This window comes from Camelus dromedarius, chromosome 4 (assembly GCF_036321535.1).
Source record: "Camelus dromedarius isolate mCamDro1 chromosome 4, mCamDro1.pat, whole genome shotgun sequence".
Classification (NCBI taxonomy): domain Eukaryota; kingdom Metazoa; phylum Chordata; class Mammalia; order Artiodactyla; family Camelidae; genus Camelus; species Camelus dromedarius.
In genome coordinates this window covers 5,372,079-5,388,091 of record NC_087439.1, presented here as the reverse complement: position 1 = coordinate 5,388,091, position 16,013 = coordinate 5,372,079, and the positions used below count along the sequence as shown (strand labels likewise).

Sequence of the window (16,013 nt, the reverse complement as noted above, 5' to 3'; positions counted from 1 at the left end):
TGCTCAGCTTTGTTATCTGTCACTTTCCTTTGAATCTTTCTTTTCTTTATTTCTCTTTAATTAAAAATTTTTTTCCTCCATTCATCTTCTCTTTCTCTTAAGTCATTACTTTTTTTTTTTCATTTTTTTGGTACTCCTTCTAGTTTAGTTTTCATTTCTAAAATGATTTTTGTTTTACTTCTGATTTTTTTCTTTAGTCTGTCATCTCATTTCTGAATTTCTCTAATTCTGACTTAGGTTTTTCTCTACATCTTATATAATTTTCTTAATATATTTTAATTTGTTTGAAATTGTTACTTTTTAATTTAAATTTTTAATTTTTTGGGGGGGGATGGGAGAAGTAATTAGATTTATTTGTTAATTTTTAAAATTTTAATGGAGGTGCTGGGGATTGAACACAGGACCTTGTGCATACTAAGTGTGCTCTCTACCACTGAGCTATTTCCCTCCCCTGCAGTGGGTTACATTTTGTCTGTCTTCTAGCTGTGTGTTTCTGACATGGTTTCATTGACTGTCGCTGTGCTGTCCAGTATGGTAGCCACTGGCCATGTGTGGTTGTTTAAATTTAAACCAATTAAAGTTAGACGAAATGAGAAACTGAGCTCTTCAGTTGCGTTAGCTACATTTCAGGTGCTCAATAGTCACCTGTAGCCAGTGGCCACCCTGCTGGGCAGTGCAGACGTAGATTTCTGTCCTTGCAGAAATTTCTCCTGTACAGCACTCATGTATAAGCATAAGAGTGTCATTCTGTTCTCTGCCCACCCCCCACCCCTTTTCTTACAATAGCTTTGTATGGGATTTGACACTGAGTCTTTTTCTGCTCAATTTGATGTGACATTAGTTCTCCTTAACTTTTAGAGGTTGGCATGGCTCCCTCTTCCATTAATTTTATGTTCTGTCCCTCTCTTCACCCTCATGCTGCTCAGTGCGCCCCTCGATGAAGTTGCAGGTGAACTTGTCTCATTATGCCTTGGTGTTCACGCATTTCAGTCCAAACATAAACTCATATCTCCTTAAGCCTTTCCTTTGAATATCTTCCTGTGCTCCTTGAATAATTTCACAGCCTTTCCATCTACTCTTTTTTTAGGCCCAGTTGCTTTTTAAAATTCAGTGTCGTTCTTCCTATTTCAGGGAGAGGCTTCACATTTGTCTGCATAGTATACTTAATTCGGCTGCATTGTTATACTTTGGAACATACAGTTGACATTTGTAAGCTTAGTTTCTAAAAGGTACATACTGTATTCCCTGGATATCTGTTGATTTCTTCTGAGATAGAATTTTGAAGTTCTGTTTTGGGGATAATAACACCTACCTCGGGGGGTGATATTGGGAGGAAATAGATGAGACAATACATGGAAAGCAGTGAAACGTAAGGCTCTTATTTCCTGTTACTTAATGGATGCTCAGTAGATACTAATTTTTGCTTTTATTGATGTTGTTTTATTATTTTGTTACCTACTTAGAATATTCATGTCTTTATCTTATCTTTGGTTAGACATTATTTTCAAAAACATCTTGTGTCTTAAATGACAGATAGCAGCTGACGAACCTCCACCAGAAGGATGTAATTCATTTTTTTCGGTGCATGGAAAGAAGAGTTGTCATTTTGATACCCTTGAGACTCTTCTCCTGACAGCTTCCGAAAGGTAGATTGTGTGTTTCTTTACTGAAATGTTGTGCATTCATTGTGCTTTCTTCTATATCAAGTCCGCCTTCTGGTTTCTCTTACGGGTTTTACAGTCTGAGGTCTAGTGGTTTAGAATATGAATTCTGGAACCAGACTGACTAGATTTATTTTAATCCCAGCTCCATCACTTAAAATAGTTTTGTGAACTTAGGCAAATTGCATAACCTTTCTTTCCTTATCTCATTTTGAGATGAAGATAGTAAGAGTACTTAATATGATTGTCGTTTGGTATTGACTGTATCAGAGAGATTACTTAGGCTTTGTCGTCAGCTTAGTAAAGAATATTCTGTGTATTGAAGCTCTCAGGATAGTGTTAGTTTCAGACAAAGGAGACCTTTTGGGGGGATGGTAATTAGGTTTATTTCTTTGTTTATGTATTTATATATTTATTTATTTATTTATTTATTTATTTATTTAATGGAGGTACTGGGGATTGAACCCAGGACCTTGTGCATGCTAAGCACACACTCTACCACTGAGCTATACCCTTCCCTGCCAAAGGAGACGTTAAGGTAACTGCAAGCTTAATTTGAATATTAAATTGGTACTTGATGGGCTGGCTTTTTGGCTTAAAGGTAGGTCTCCTGTGGTGGACAAATATACCAGGTACGTCTTGCTGTCTGGCTAGGGCAGGAACCCCTCTGTACTTCCTCTAATGCTGTTATCCAGAGGACAGCAGTGATCTTTCTGTGATGTTGCTCTGCTGTACTAGAAGTGCCAAAGGTGTTTTAGGTGGGGAAATTCTTCTTTAGTAAGTTGATCTGCCCAGCACCTGTCCCCTGCCCACCAAATGACACAAGTGCTTCTTCCTCGGGGTGGTAACCAAAAAGTGCAGTGAGCATTCAACTTTCTGAGGGGTGAGGTATGGTGGTGCCCTGTGGGGAAACAAAATTGACTGACTTAAAAAATTCTTTGTTTAATTTGTTACCACAGTAATGCACTGCAGACCTTTATAAAGAAAAAAGTGGTAATGTCTCCTCTTCTGAGAGGTGGTTACTATTTTGAATAGTTTGGCATGTATCCTTTTATACTTTTTTCTGTGGTTATAAATTTATACAGGTAGGTAGGTTTATTTTTATGCACAGCGTCTGCCACTTAGTACATGTAGGTGTACCTCCTTCAGAGGGATTGGTAGATCATAAAGTCTATGCATTAAGATCTATAAATATCTTGATGCCATTCTTAGAGAAACTTTCTTGAGGGCAAGGTTTTAAAATTTATGAGGAAAACTTAAATGTTAGATCTGTTAGTAGGAGGATCATAATAGTAAAAATGACAGAGGAGGAAGATGCTGTAATTGGGAACTTATATGCTTAGAGTTATCTCTGCATTATTTACATTATTTGCACTTAGGTTTTCAGATAAAGGGATCATTATATTCTGTTTATATGGTAGAATAATTTGCTAAAGCTTTAGTACTATGAGGTCTAAATATATATCCTTTTCCTGGCTTTTCCCCCTTCTCTAGGAATTGGTAACAATTATTAGTCAAAGTATACATTTTATAGTTAGTATGTATATAATGTAAATTTATTATTTTAAATTATGAACAAATAAAAACTCATACCTGTTAGTATTCTTACTAGCTGAAAACTATTTGTGATTGTGATACTCTTTATATTAAAATGTTTATAATCCTTTCTTGCATTATCATTGCTGCAGCTACATTTTGTACTGTTTTTAATGTTTAAAAACTTTTTAAGTTAACAACTTTAAGCTTTTAATATTTATTTTCAGACCCAAACCTTTATTGTTCAAAGGAGATCACAGATACCCCTCATCTAATCCTGAAAGCCCGGTGGTTATTTTCTACTCTGAGATTGGCTCTGAGGAATTTTATAGTTTCCACCAACAACTTATATCGGAAAGCAATGCAGGCAAAATCAATTATGTATTCAGACATTATATATCTGTAAGTATTGATTCATTTTATAACTGGTTTAAATATTAATTTGCCTAGCATAGCCTTAGCACTTAAGCTAATAATTTGCCCCTTTATAGAATGATTTGAACTATTTTTTTGAGAAATGTAATACTTTCATCAGATCTGTTATTTGCACACAGGAGGTACTTTGCTTGCCTTTCTGAAGAAATGTAAAACAATTATGCTTAAAAAATGGCTATGTAAAGTTTACATTCTTTTTAAAAATAAACCATATAAATTAATTTTGTCCAGATTTAATATGGTCATCATAGTATGGAACTGATTCTTGAATTCAGTTCCTTTTCAAACTTTTTCTTTTTGGAATCTTCTCATTTGATGGAAGGGGGAAGATTTCTAATGGGGTGAAATCAGGCAGAATTGATTTAAAATTAAGCCTTTAAAACCTTGTGTGATATTTAGTATTTAAAATATTTATATCTAAAGACTCTTAGCCTTTAAAATTTCTATGTCATAATGAGCTCAGTAAATATTGGATGCTAAGTCCATGCAAAAATAAAATTAAAAATTTTAAATGAAAATTTGTATGAGCAGAAACAGATTTTTCAATATCCAGTTTTTAACCCTGCCTCCAGGCTCTATTGCTGGCATTAAAGATTCCAATGTCTCAAGGGCCTTCCTTATTCAGGGTAGTGGTGAACCTGTGACACTTGATCAGCCCAAACCCTGCCTGAAAACATTTAAATTCAATAAAATGTGCTTGCACACACGCACACACACACACGTATCTGTATACATGGTCCTAACAAAGCACTCTGGGTTTGAAACCTACCGATTTTCAACCCTGTGTAGATTCTGGAACTTTGTTGTCGCCTTCTCCATTTGTTCGCTTGGTGTGGTTACTTTTGCCCTCTTAGCCGTCCCTTCGTCTGGTTTTGTTTCTACCTTGAAATTCCTGTTCTCACTCTTGTGGCACGATCCTCGATCTGAAGGTTGCCATGGAAGTTCAAGCGTATTTTGGATGCATAAATAACCCTCAGCGATGGCTCCGTGGCATTAACATGGTCGCGCGCTGCACGCTGTGAGACGTAAAGAGCGAGGCGGTAGTAATGGCAGGACGAACGGGGAGGTAATGATAGAATACTTGCTCTGCTTGCAGAATCCCAGGAAGGAGCCTGTTTACCTCTCTGGCTACGGTGTGGAATTGGCCATTAAGAGCACTGAGTACAAGGCCAAGGATGATACTCAGGTGAAAGGTGAATTTGTAAATTAAGACCAATGTGTTTTCTTGGCTTTAAATATGAGTTAAAGAGGAATTTGTTTCCTTGATGAGAATAGATTTAGGAGTATGATGAACCTGTGTTTGAATCCTGGTACTGTTATATCTGAGTTGGATGACAAATTCTCTAGGTCCTAATTTTATCCCCTGTTGAGTGCAGATGATGATATATGCCTCTTAAAGTATTTGCAAGGAGAATATTAGATGTATAGGTAAAGAATTCAACAAAGTTTTTTGCACAGAAAGGTTCAGTAAGTAGTAGCTGTTGTTACTGATGATGAGTAGTTTACAAATAGTGATTAATTTGTGACCCGATGTGAAATCTTAAACTGTCATATAATCAACGAACAATTTTATGTTTTTTATTATTTTCTACACTTGGAACAGTTTACTGGGGGTACTTCCTATTCTAATATTCTAGGATTTTGAATTATTTCAACAAATTTTATGTGCCATCTTTTTATGTCTTTTGGGCTTGTTTTCAAGGTAGAAATGGTTGGTTTTGGTGCATGAAGATAAGATAGCCTACTACCTCATCATCATTCTGTTCTCAATAATTGTATTTAGGATTAAGTTGCCTCGTTGCAAATTCCTCAGAATTTTGATACTGAATACTATCATTCATAATTTTAAAAATATTAATTTTGAAATATTTAACATGTAAATTTTTCCAGAGTTTAAGGAAAAACACATTCTTACTTTATCCAGGAACACAGGCTCTATCAAAAACACGTTTATTCTGTTTGTTACCACTACAAAAATTTTAGTTGAGATATTCAACGTTTTCAAAGCTGTTACAATTTCAGGTGTTTCAAATTGTTTTTTTTTTTTTACAATTTTCAAATTTCATGAAGTTAATATTTTTATTTCTAATCTGAGTGATTAGACATGTATTTGCTGTGCTTTTGTAGGAACTGAAGTGAACACCACAGTGATTGGTGAAAACGATCCTATTGATGAAGTTCAAGGATTCCTCTTTGGAAAATTAAGGTGTGTATATTCTTTTGGGAAATGATCTTATTCCCTTTAAACCTCCAGGCTTCTTCGCTGTGTGAGATCATCTTTCTCATTACTGTCTGAGTTACAGACCTCCCAACAGTACTTTGTATATAAATTCTTATAGGAATAGATGACCACTTAAGTTTGTAGGACACTTTATGATTTCTTATTAATTCTGTTAATTTTTTTTTTTTTTAGTTTTCAGTGTACAAGTCTTGCATTTCTTATTTCTAAGCATTTTATTCTTTTGATGTTATTGTAAATGGAATTGTTTAACTCCATTACTGTATGTTTATTGCTAGTGTATAGAAATACAATGAATTGTTTTTAAGGGGGGAATTAGGTTTATTTACTTATTTATTCTTATTTTTTTTTATTTAACGGAGGTACTGGGTATTGAACCCATGACCTCGTGCATGCTAAGCATGTGCTCTACAACTGAGGTATACCCTCCCCCTGATTTCTGGTAATTTTGAAGCACATTATTCTGACATGATACCATGGCTGCCTGCTTATGGCTCAAATTGATTTCCTTTTCTGGGTCTTGCAGTTGATGGTATAAAGTTACATGCCATTTTTTTATCTCTGTAATAGGAGAAATCTGATTGATTCCCTCAGTCCTTTCCTGAGAAAATCAAATGTATTTTAAGTTAGAGAGGTCATGACTATTTACTTACGCTAAACTAGTTTGAAAAATTGCAAAAGAGGTGTAGTAGATTTTATGCCTGTTCAGTTGAAACACATTTTATTAGAATTTGCTTTATATGAAAGAGGCTAGGAAATGTTTTTCTGAAGAAAATTCTGTAACTTTTATGAAAGCATCAGAATTTTATAGCTGAAAAGTGTTCTTGGCTGTTATTTTAATTATTGCAATTCTTTCTTTTTTTTTTTTTAGTAGGTTTTTTTTTGGGGGGGTGGAGGTAATTAGGTTTATTTATTTATTAATCATTTAATGGCGGCGGTACATGGGAATGAACCCAGGACCTTGTGCATGCCAAGCACATGCTCTACCACTGAGCTATACTCTCCCCCTGAGCTATACTCTCCCCTGTTGGAATTATTTCTGGTAAAACTTGATAATTGTTCAGAGCCCTGAATTCTGCCTTACCTGGAAATGTTAATTAGGATATCCACAGTGTGTTTTTGTTAATGGAACTAGTATGTGTAGGTGCAGTTTCATATACTTTAACATTTGGCTGATGAAAGACTTAACGAGATTAACCGTTTGGCACAGATGACGTACATAGTCCATGTTCAATTACTGTGCACATGTTGATTTCATCCTACACACATGTACATTTCTTTGTGTTTAACACTAGTTGTGGCCTCACTAGTATGCAGTCAGGTTCCATTTTTTTTTGGACTCAAGTTTCCAGAATCCCTTTGATATTCATGTTGTAGATGAGCTTTAGTTAGCACAAAGGTAGCATGCAGAATAATAAAGACATTTTCCTTTTAGACATTCAGAATAGTTATTTAGCTGTCTAAAGTAATTGGCTCATTTTAAGATATTTTTATCACGAAGAAGAGTTGGTAGTAACCGGAATTGGTTCTTGGAAGGTGAAGAATCTGAGTAAAATTTTACTTTCTGCATGTTACATTTAAGAAATTTTGATTTTCTAGTATTTAAAAACAGAATTACTCTGTTCCATCTGTCTGTCTGATCTAAATGATGTATTTCTGCCTCTGATAACTTCTGTTTTACTAACTTGAAATAGAATGTACTATATTTGAAGGTAAAACTAAACAAAACCAAATAATCTTGGTTAGCTTGAATTGTATTCATGTGACTAAAGGACTTGTGAGTGTGTAGCAGAAAGTAATTCATTTTGGGACTGGCAGCAGTGTATTTCCAGTTTTACTTTGAGAAATTAAAAAGATTCAGGAAAGGATGGAGACTAGCATAACACACCCATGTACTCACCACCCAGAGCTGATTGTTGCTATCCTACTTGCTTTTCTGTACCAAAGATCTATTTACTAAGGGTTTCCTCCCCACAACATAATGCCTTCTTTTACTTAAAGAAAGAGAGAAACAAGGTTAGTGAAACACAGCAGGTAGAGGTGAGATCCCCTCTGTCCCCTGCTCTCAGTCCCACTCCTTTCCCTCCCCCAGCATAGGGGTCACTGTTGTAGTGAGTCATGGCTTGATCTGTAAAATTTATGGTTTTTAAATTAACTTATACTTTTCTATATTAACTTCTTTTTAAAGAAAAGTATACTTTTTTTCCTACATTGTAGGAATTTGTATAATTCCTACAATGTAGGAATATAATAATAGGAAATTTTACTAAAAGGGGAAAATCATGTAGATAAAATTGGAGTCAACTTCTATATGTTCTTTGAGAAAGAGAAGTCACGTGAAAAGGACTGATGTTATGTTTCTTTCAGAGACCTGCACCCTGACCTGAAGGGACAGTTGAAAGAACTCAGAAAGCATCTTGTGGAGAGCACCAATGAAATGGCCCCTTTAAAAGTTTGGCAGTTGCAAGGTGATAAAAGCATAGAGGAATCATAGGCCTAAATTTTATGATATTAAAAACCAGAATTTGAACTTAATTATATTTATTCATAGATTTTAAGAATCATGTAATTTATTATGATTTATCAGAAAAGAAAGGAAGAAAGTCCTTTTGTAGGCAATAACACTTTTCAAGTAATACATATTTATAAATGAGTGCCAGATCGTTCTCTGTGTGACCAGATGTATAAGCTTGTAATACTAGAAAGAAGCGTGTCTTAATCTTTCTGTTTCTGTGTGTATACATTTATTAAACAGTTAGATGTTAAAGGCATGTGATTATAGCAGGATGGATGTGTGCATTTCTGGTCCAAAGAACTATATATCAAGGTTTTCCTACAACATAATTTACCAATGTCTTTTGCTAGACTTGGTGACATGTTGTAAATTTAGAAGGAACAGGATTTGGGATGGACTTACTCTGTGCAAAGTGTGTTGGTGTATGCCCAGGTGTTTATGCAGGAAGATCAAGGAATGGCTACAATAAACACTCCAGGGGCCTCAGAAGTGAATAAAACCTGACATTAAACCATGGGGCACTCTCTGAAGTGGTGACATTCTAGGGCATTCTTAATTACCAAGAACATAGTGGGAAATAAATGTGTTTTTCCCCATGTCTCACTGCGTTAGAGTAATACACTTTACTTTTTATTTGGCCTTGTTGCAGATCTAAGTTTCCAGACTGCTGCCCGAATCTTGGCTGCTCCTGTTGAGTTAGCTTTGGTGATTATGAAGGATCTTAGTCAAAATTTTCCTACCAAAGCCAGGTAATTTAGAGGGAGAAGGCTTTGAGACATGTACCTAATCATCCTCATGTTTGTATGTAAAGTGAATCCATTCAAATATGAAAATTCTTAAGAAGTTAAGAGTCCTCTCCCCACCAGCACTGTGCTGCTGATGACACTATCTTTCTGAGAAGGTGACCAGTTGCTGTGTTGTGTGGTTGGAGCCCAGTCTAGGTTGTGTTCCTGGCACTGCCGCCTGCCAGGCAAGTGAACTTCACAAATAAACAACCTCCCATGACCTCACATTCATCAGCAGTACAATGGTGATAACAATACCTACCTTTCAGGATTAGATGAGTTAACAAAATCTAATATACGCAGCCATAACTAATCTAGGGTCTGGCATGACTCTGGTGTTTTTCTTACTGAAGAGTTTCATGTATATCATCTTACTCAATCTTGATGAAGGAAACAAGTTATAGAGGCTGACTTGTTCATAATGATGGGTTCAGATTTTGAATGCAGCTTTTCTGCTATTGCTTTCAGTCATGGAATGGTCTTCCACATCCCATAAATTCAAGGCAAAATTGTTTCAAAAGCCAAATTTTTAGAAGTGTAAATGATAGTCTTTTTCCTGAGTCACTGAATGAAGTGTTTTGACTTCTGATATGAGATATCTTGTAAATAAATTTGTTTATTTGATTAGTCTTAGAAAATCCTTCTCAGCCGGGATCTGTCAATCATGTGGTACATTCTCATTTAGTCAAGCATTGCTGTTGAAGATACCCCTGCAGGATTCTGCCTCCATTGGAAGTGCTTAAACAGGATGAACAGTTTGTTGCCTTGATTTATTTAACGTTATCCTTTAGCCCATGAACTGCAGAGATCTTATATGGGAAGAGAATTACATGCGTTTAACTAAGGTCTTGAAAATAACTGCACTTGCACTAAAATGCAGCTACTACTGTGACTTTCCCTTGGCTTTGTGTCTTGTGATCATGAAAAAAATACAGATATCTGAGAGGAGAAATATATTTATCAATTATAAAGATTTAAGGTTTTTTTCATCAGTTTTTTTGTAATTTATTGAGCAATGTGTTGTTTCATACTTAAATATAGGGAAATAGATGTTTCTATCAAATACTAAGCCAAGCACTGATCATGTTTTTATTTCCTTAGAGCAATAACAAAGACAGCTGTGAGTTCAGAACTTCGAACTGAAGTGGAAGAGAATCAGAAGGTATTAACCAATGGAAAACAGTGGCCCTTTCATTTTGTATAATATCTTTAAAGATGAGGAAGTCTGGGTTAAATCAGTGATATTTAACAGTTTTACTCTTCTTTTATCAAAGATGGTGGTATTTTGATTCATTTCTATAATCTTTTTTATATTTATAGTTTTTAATCAAAGTTGAATATGAGCATAATTTGAAGCATCAAATGGTGCTACCAGTCTCTTTAGAAAAATGGCACCTCCCCAATATGTCTTACTCCCTGGTGTCCCCCTTCCCAGAAGCATCTGCTTTCAACTCCTGGTTGAGTCTTTTGTTATTTACCTCTGGACTTCTAGTAAGCTTAAACTGGTGCTTTCTCCATTCTGGATCCTTCTATCGCAAGGATGAGGTTTAACCTTCTTTCACTCCTGTCCCTCATCTCCCCTCAGTATCTTCCAATATTCCATACTGGACTTTCCCCACCTCCCTACCCTCCCTGTATTGTTGTGGTTTTATCAGTGTTTGAGCTGCTTCATGTGGACTGGTGGTTCTTTATGTTTAGTGCATACCAGTTCTCCTGGGACTTTTCTTTCACCTCTTGTTGGATCGCCTATTTCTTGGATTCCAAGTCCTCTTTGTTTTTGATTTACTCCTTTATTTTGGTGCGGCAAATCATTGTTCATGAGAAAAGTTGCATGCAAGGTAAATGTCAGACTCTTAAGAAACCAGTTTTCATTTCTGTTTTTATTGATAGCTTGGCTGGATATAGAATTCTAGATTGGAAGTCATTTAGAAGTTTGAAGGCATTGCTCCTTAGAAGTTTGGTTTCTATTGTGGCTTTTGGGAGGTCTGAAGCCTTTGTATGAGACCTGGTTTTTCTTTCTTGAATCATCTAGGATCTTTTCTTTGACCCTAGTAATCCAAAATTTCACAGTGATATGCCTTTTTTAAAAGTCTCTGTACTGTTGCGTGGTTGCTGGGTCCTTTAAGCCTGGAAAATCATTTCTTTCAGTTTTGGGACATTTTCTGAAATTATTTCTTTGCATTTCTTCCCTTTGGTTTCTGTTTTCCTAGAACTCTGCTTATTTTTAAGATGTTATACCTCCTTGACTAGTTTGGCCTAATTAAAAATCTCTTCTTTTCTATTTTCTAGCTCTTTTGTCTTTTATTTTTAAACTTTCTGGGAAGGATTTTCAGTTCATTTGTTGAGTTTTTTTCTTTAGTTGTCAAATTTTTAACTTACAAGAGTTATTGTTATTCTTGGATTCTTCTTTTTATAGTATTCTCTTATCTTTCTGAAGATATCAGTGTTTTATGAGCATATTTCCTTCTCTCTGCATGTTCTGTTGCCTCTTAAGTTGCCTTTCTTTTTGTCTTGTTCTCTTGTCTTTAATGTTAGAGACTTTCCTTAGATGTCTGGTGGTCTGTGGCCAACCGCTCATATTGAGGAGTGAGGCAATAAAAAGCTGATTGGAAGCCCTAACGGTGTAGCTTTTTTGACTGTAGGCTGTGGAGTTCTGGCCGTTTCCTAGGGAACTCCAATGGCGGAATCTTTAAACCTTCCCTCTTGAGCCGTTTGGTCTCCAGAAAAGGATCTTCTGATCTTCTGCCTGGAGGGTGAGGTCTGGCCAGCAGGATTGTGGAAGGCCAGAGGGGAAGAGCATTTGGTAACTTCCACTCAGTCCCCTGTATTCAGTGTGGGATCCCCGCCCTCAGTTGTGTTTCATTTCACATAGTTCCCAGATTTTCTGTTTTCCTCTTTCCAGGGAATGAGCCTCCACTTTTGTGGAGCAGAGGGAGTCATGACCGCAGTCATCTGCCTGCATGAAATCAGCAGGGGAGTCTGGGGGCTCTCATCTTGAAAAGATATTCTATCAGAGCCATTTTTTTTTGCCTGTTAATTACCTCTTCATGCATGTGTTCTTCGTGCTGCCAACTCCTGAGCCTTTTGGGGGAGCTCCACAAGGTCACTTGGGGTTCTTGTTGGCTTTTTCCACTGTCAGCCTAGCATCTGGCTTTCTCAGGGTTGCTGGGACAGCTGCTCCTCCCACATCTCCTTTCCAGCTTCCACAATAAGTTGCCCTTTTTCTTTCCTGTTCTCTTCGTCATTGTGGATTTATAAATTTATTTATTTTTGCATTTTGTTTTGTTTTGTGAGGGGGAGGTAATTGGATTTATTTATTTGTTTATATTTGGAGGAGGTACTGGGGAATGAACCCAGGACCTCATTCATGCTAAGCATGTGCTCTGCCACTTGAGCTATACCCTTCCCCCAGACTTATAACTTTAAAAGAGGCCCTTTAAAAAAAAATGGCATTTCAAGGGAGTTTTCAGGAGGGGAAAAAAGAAGAAATGCTTGTGTTCAGTCTACTCTTTACCCCAGATTTTCTTAATCTTTATGTATATTAGTTAATTAAATAGATCCAAGGAATAAGTAATCCAGATGTACCTCAGATATTTACTAAACTGAAGAAACCTTATTGACCATTTTTATTTACTTAATTTTAAATTCCCAGAATAACAGTATCAAATATGACCTTAATTTTAGGGCTTTTTCCCCTCCACTGATGATAAAACATTAAACACAGGCTGTGTTTTGGTACTTCATGGATTCTTCTACTTCTACTTTTTTTTTGAGTAAAAATATTTTAATGAAGTATAAAATACAAAAACATAAGGCACATACAAAGATGTGCACAAATCCTGCATCTTTAGTGTGATGCATTTTCACAAAGGGAACCCACCTGTGTTTCCAGCATCCAGATCTAGAAATAGGTCTGCGCTATGTTTACCAGGCCAGCGTCAGTCTTTCTCCCAGTCGCAGGGTGCTGTATTTGCACCCTGGGAGCGAGTGGACATGAAGATTTTCTTTCCCATGCAAAAAATTCTGATCCTCATTGATTGAGCTCTTCTGTTCTTCCCTTACCTCGCTTGCCATTTAATCCTTGCAAGGCAAAGATGCAAAAGCCATGGCTTCCACATCGTTTTGTTTTGTTTGTGTTTGTCCCATACAACACTAGATCTTAGAGTTTATTCCTCTTGGTCCCCTGACTGCTAGGGAGCAAAGGGAGCTCAGTGGTCCCTGCCCCTCTCCTCCAGCCCTGGGAGAGTTAATGGATCAAGTTCTGTCTGTGGGATCTGATCCTCTTCTTCCTTCGCCTACTGTGTGGTGTCAGATATGTGAATAACAGCCCCAGTTTCCTTGGAGAGGAAGAGGAATTGAATGGAGGGGATATAAATCAACAGAAGCTACAATATGGCCCCAAAGTGATGTTTCTGATGGGTCAGGCGGGTCTGAGGGCTGTGCGGGCTGCACAGTCAACATGTGCTCTGCTGTCGCAGGGAGTAGGGGTTGGAGGGCCCCACAGAGGTCAGGTCTCGGAGAACTAGGCTGCATGTAAGTGCTGTCCTCACCGCAGCAACTCACGGTTTCTTGGTGGGCCTTTGTTTGAAGGTTTAAGGGAGGCATGGGGTTTTGAAACTCTTTTAGAGCAGATCCCTGGACTTTGTCAAGAGGGCACAGCTGTTAATGGCTGCTGGGGCAACCTTGGCTAGCATCACAGACAGGGAAGGCTAACAGACAAGTGACCCTCAGCACTTGGCTTAATTAGTACCCTCCTTCCCCCTGACGTTGTAGGAAGCGGTGGTATTAATCATTATTGAAAGGAGGGAAGGAGGGAGGAAGAGGGGTGAGGTGTAAGCCACATAGACCAGCAGTTTTATTCCGTTGTAGTAAGTGCTAAGAACAGTCTGTGAGGGTCCATTAAAGGAAATCTTAACCCAGCCTGAAGTTTCCCATAGTAAATAAAAGGATGTCAACATTTGTGCATAGAATAAAGCCCCGAACATGGAAATTGTTGTTGAACATTCTCTTCCTGCTCCTTAATAAATTTTTAATGTTTCAGTATTTCAAGGGAACTTTAGGATTACAGCCTGGAGAGTCAGCCCTGTTCATCAATGGACTTCACATTGATTTAGAGACACAGGATATATTCAGGTATGGGTGACATTTTTCATTCCCTGAAAAGTTTTTACAACATGTGGCCCCTGGTGACGTGTTCAGACTGGTTCCTCCTTGATGTAGTTAGTTACAAAGCCTGATGACGTCCCAGGCCCAGGGAGTGTGTGTACATGTGCCTGTGTTCTGAGCACATGATAGTTGGCCATTTTATCTGATGCCTTGGACTTTTAAGGCCCACGTGTCTTTTGAGGATTTCCTTGTAGAGCCATAGTTTTCCTGTCAACCATGGGAACAGAAAAGAACAGGGTTGTTGGCTTCTGGGACAATGTGACGTAAGTTCATTCAAAATGCGGCCTCTGTTGTTTCTCAGAAGGGGTTTTGTCTTACATATGTTATATAAATATGTGTCTTTTTCTGTTAAAATGTGGTTCAGGACTAAATTGCTCTAAGTTGTCCTCATGAATTTTTAGGGGTGGGTGCAATGGACAGGTAGAATTCAGATTTTATCCTTGAAATTAAAATTGATACAGTTGACACTGTGGCTTCGTAATCATAAAAAAGTAGCTATTGCTAAGGCTTCAGAAGAAGTAGCTTCCAGAGTATGATATTTTTCAAATTAATTATTTTAATTAAGCTTTTATGTCCACATATTGCTTTACAGAGCTAGTAAAAAATTAGTAAACAACACATTAAAAGATTGCCTATATTTTTATTAAAAAATATATCTCTTTAATTTTCTGTAGTATCACAAACTGTGTAATTGCTTGTTGTAAACAGTTTTAAATAGTACAGAGATAAAGGAACTAAAAAGTAAAGTCTTCATTTCATCTTCTTATTTCTTGTTCCTCACCCAGCATACCTCTAACTTGGGTAGGAATTCCTCCAGACCTTTTTTCTGTGATCGTACGTGTGTGCGCCTGTGTAAATTGATACTGATATTAAAGCATATATTAACATATATAATCTAGTGTATTTTGGGGGTTTTTAATAAACTAATTTCAGATAATTGTAGGTTCATATGTGCAGTTGTAAGAAGTATTGCAGAGGAATTAGTATTTTTAAAAACATGCAGCGTAAAATCCAGACTTAGGGTTATTTCATTCTCAAGTTGTGTGTTTTTATTCAGAGATGATTTCTTTTTTTTTTAAGTTACCATAACTCGCTCTTTCTTTCTTTCTTTCCTTCCTTCCTCCTTTCAGTTTTTAGTTTTATTAGGTAGAATTGTTACAATTTGACTGCACATATACAATATATTGCATGTAAATACATATACACAATATACTGCACATATTTTTTAATTGACATATATGTACTGTTTATTGTTTCTAAGAATAGATTAGAGCTTTATCTTTTTAAACTTACATAGTTATTAAAGGAATAAAGCCAACCACAAAAGAAGAATTAATTCAGAAAGATATATACACCCCGCTATTAACAGCAACATTATTTATAATTGCCAAGATATGGAAGCATCCTGAGTGCACCCCAGTAGATGAATGAATAAAGAAGATGCAACATGTATATGTAATGGAATATACCTCACGCATAAGAAAGAAGGGTATTTTGCCATTTGCTTCCCTTATTTAAAGATGATTTCTATAAGCAATGTATACGTTGATAAATATAAATAAACATGAACCATGAAGCAAGTCCTACCTACTTTGTTCTACATACTTGGAGAAAACGAAGCAGGGGAAGAGCTCCCTTTTTTGATTTCTCAACTACTTTGGTAGGACGTTGAGTGT

At 36.7% G+C, this 16,013-nt stretch overlaps 1 protein-coding gene across 2 annotated transcripts in view; it reads left to right on the top strand.

Moving 5' to 3' along the window:
• The window catches only part of UGGT1 (UDP-glucose glycoprotein glucosyltransferase 1), a 106,282-nt gene that overhangs the window by 21,318 nt on the left and 68,951 nt on the right, over positions 1-16,013 (top strand). For both annotated transcript variants that reach the window (XM_031451185.2, XM_031451183.2), the window contains exons 5-12: positions 1,534-1,646; positions 3,425-3,599; positions 4,729-4,825; positions 5,760-5,838; positions 8,239-8,339; positions 9,036-9,135; positions 10,273-10,333; positions 14,213-14,304. In XM_031451185.2, coding sequence (XP_031307045.2) covers positions 1,534-1,646; positions 3,425-3,599; positions 4,729-4,825; positions 5,760-5,838; positions 8,239-8,339; positions 9,036-9,135; positions 10,273-10,333; positions 14,213-14,304 — 818 coding nt within the window. The remainder of the gene's footprint in view (positions 1-1,533; positions 1,647-3,424; positions 3,600-4,728; positions 4,826-5,759; positions 5,839-8,238; positions 8,340-9,035; positions 9,136-10,272; positions 10,334-14,212; positions 14,305-16,013) is intronic.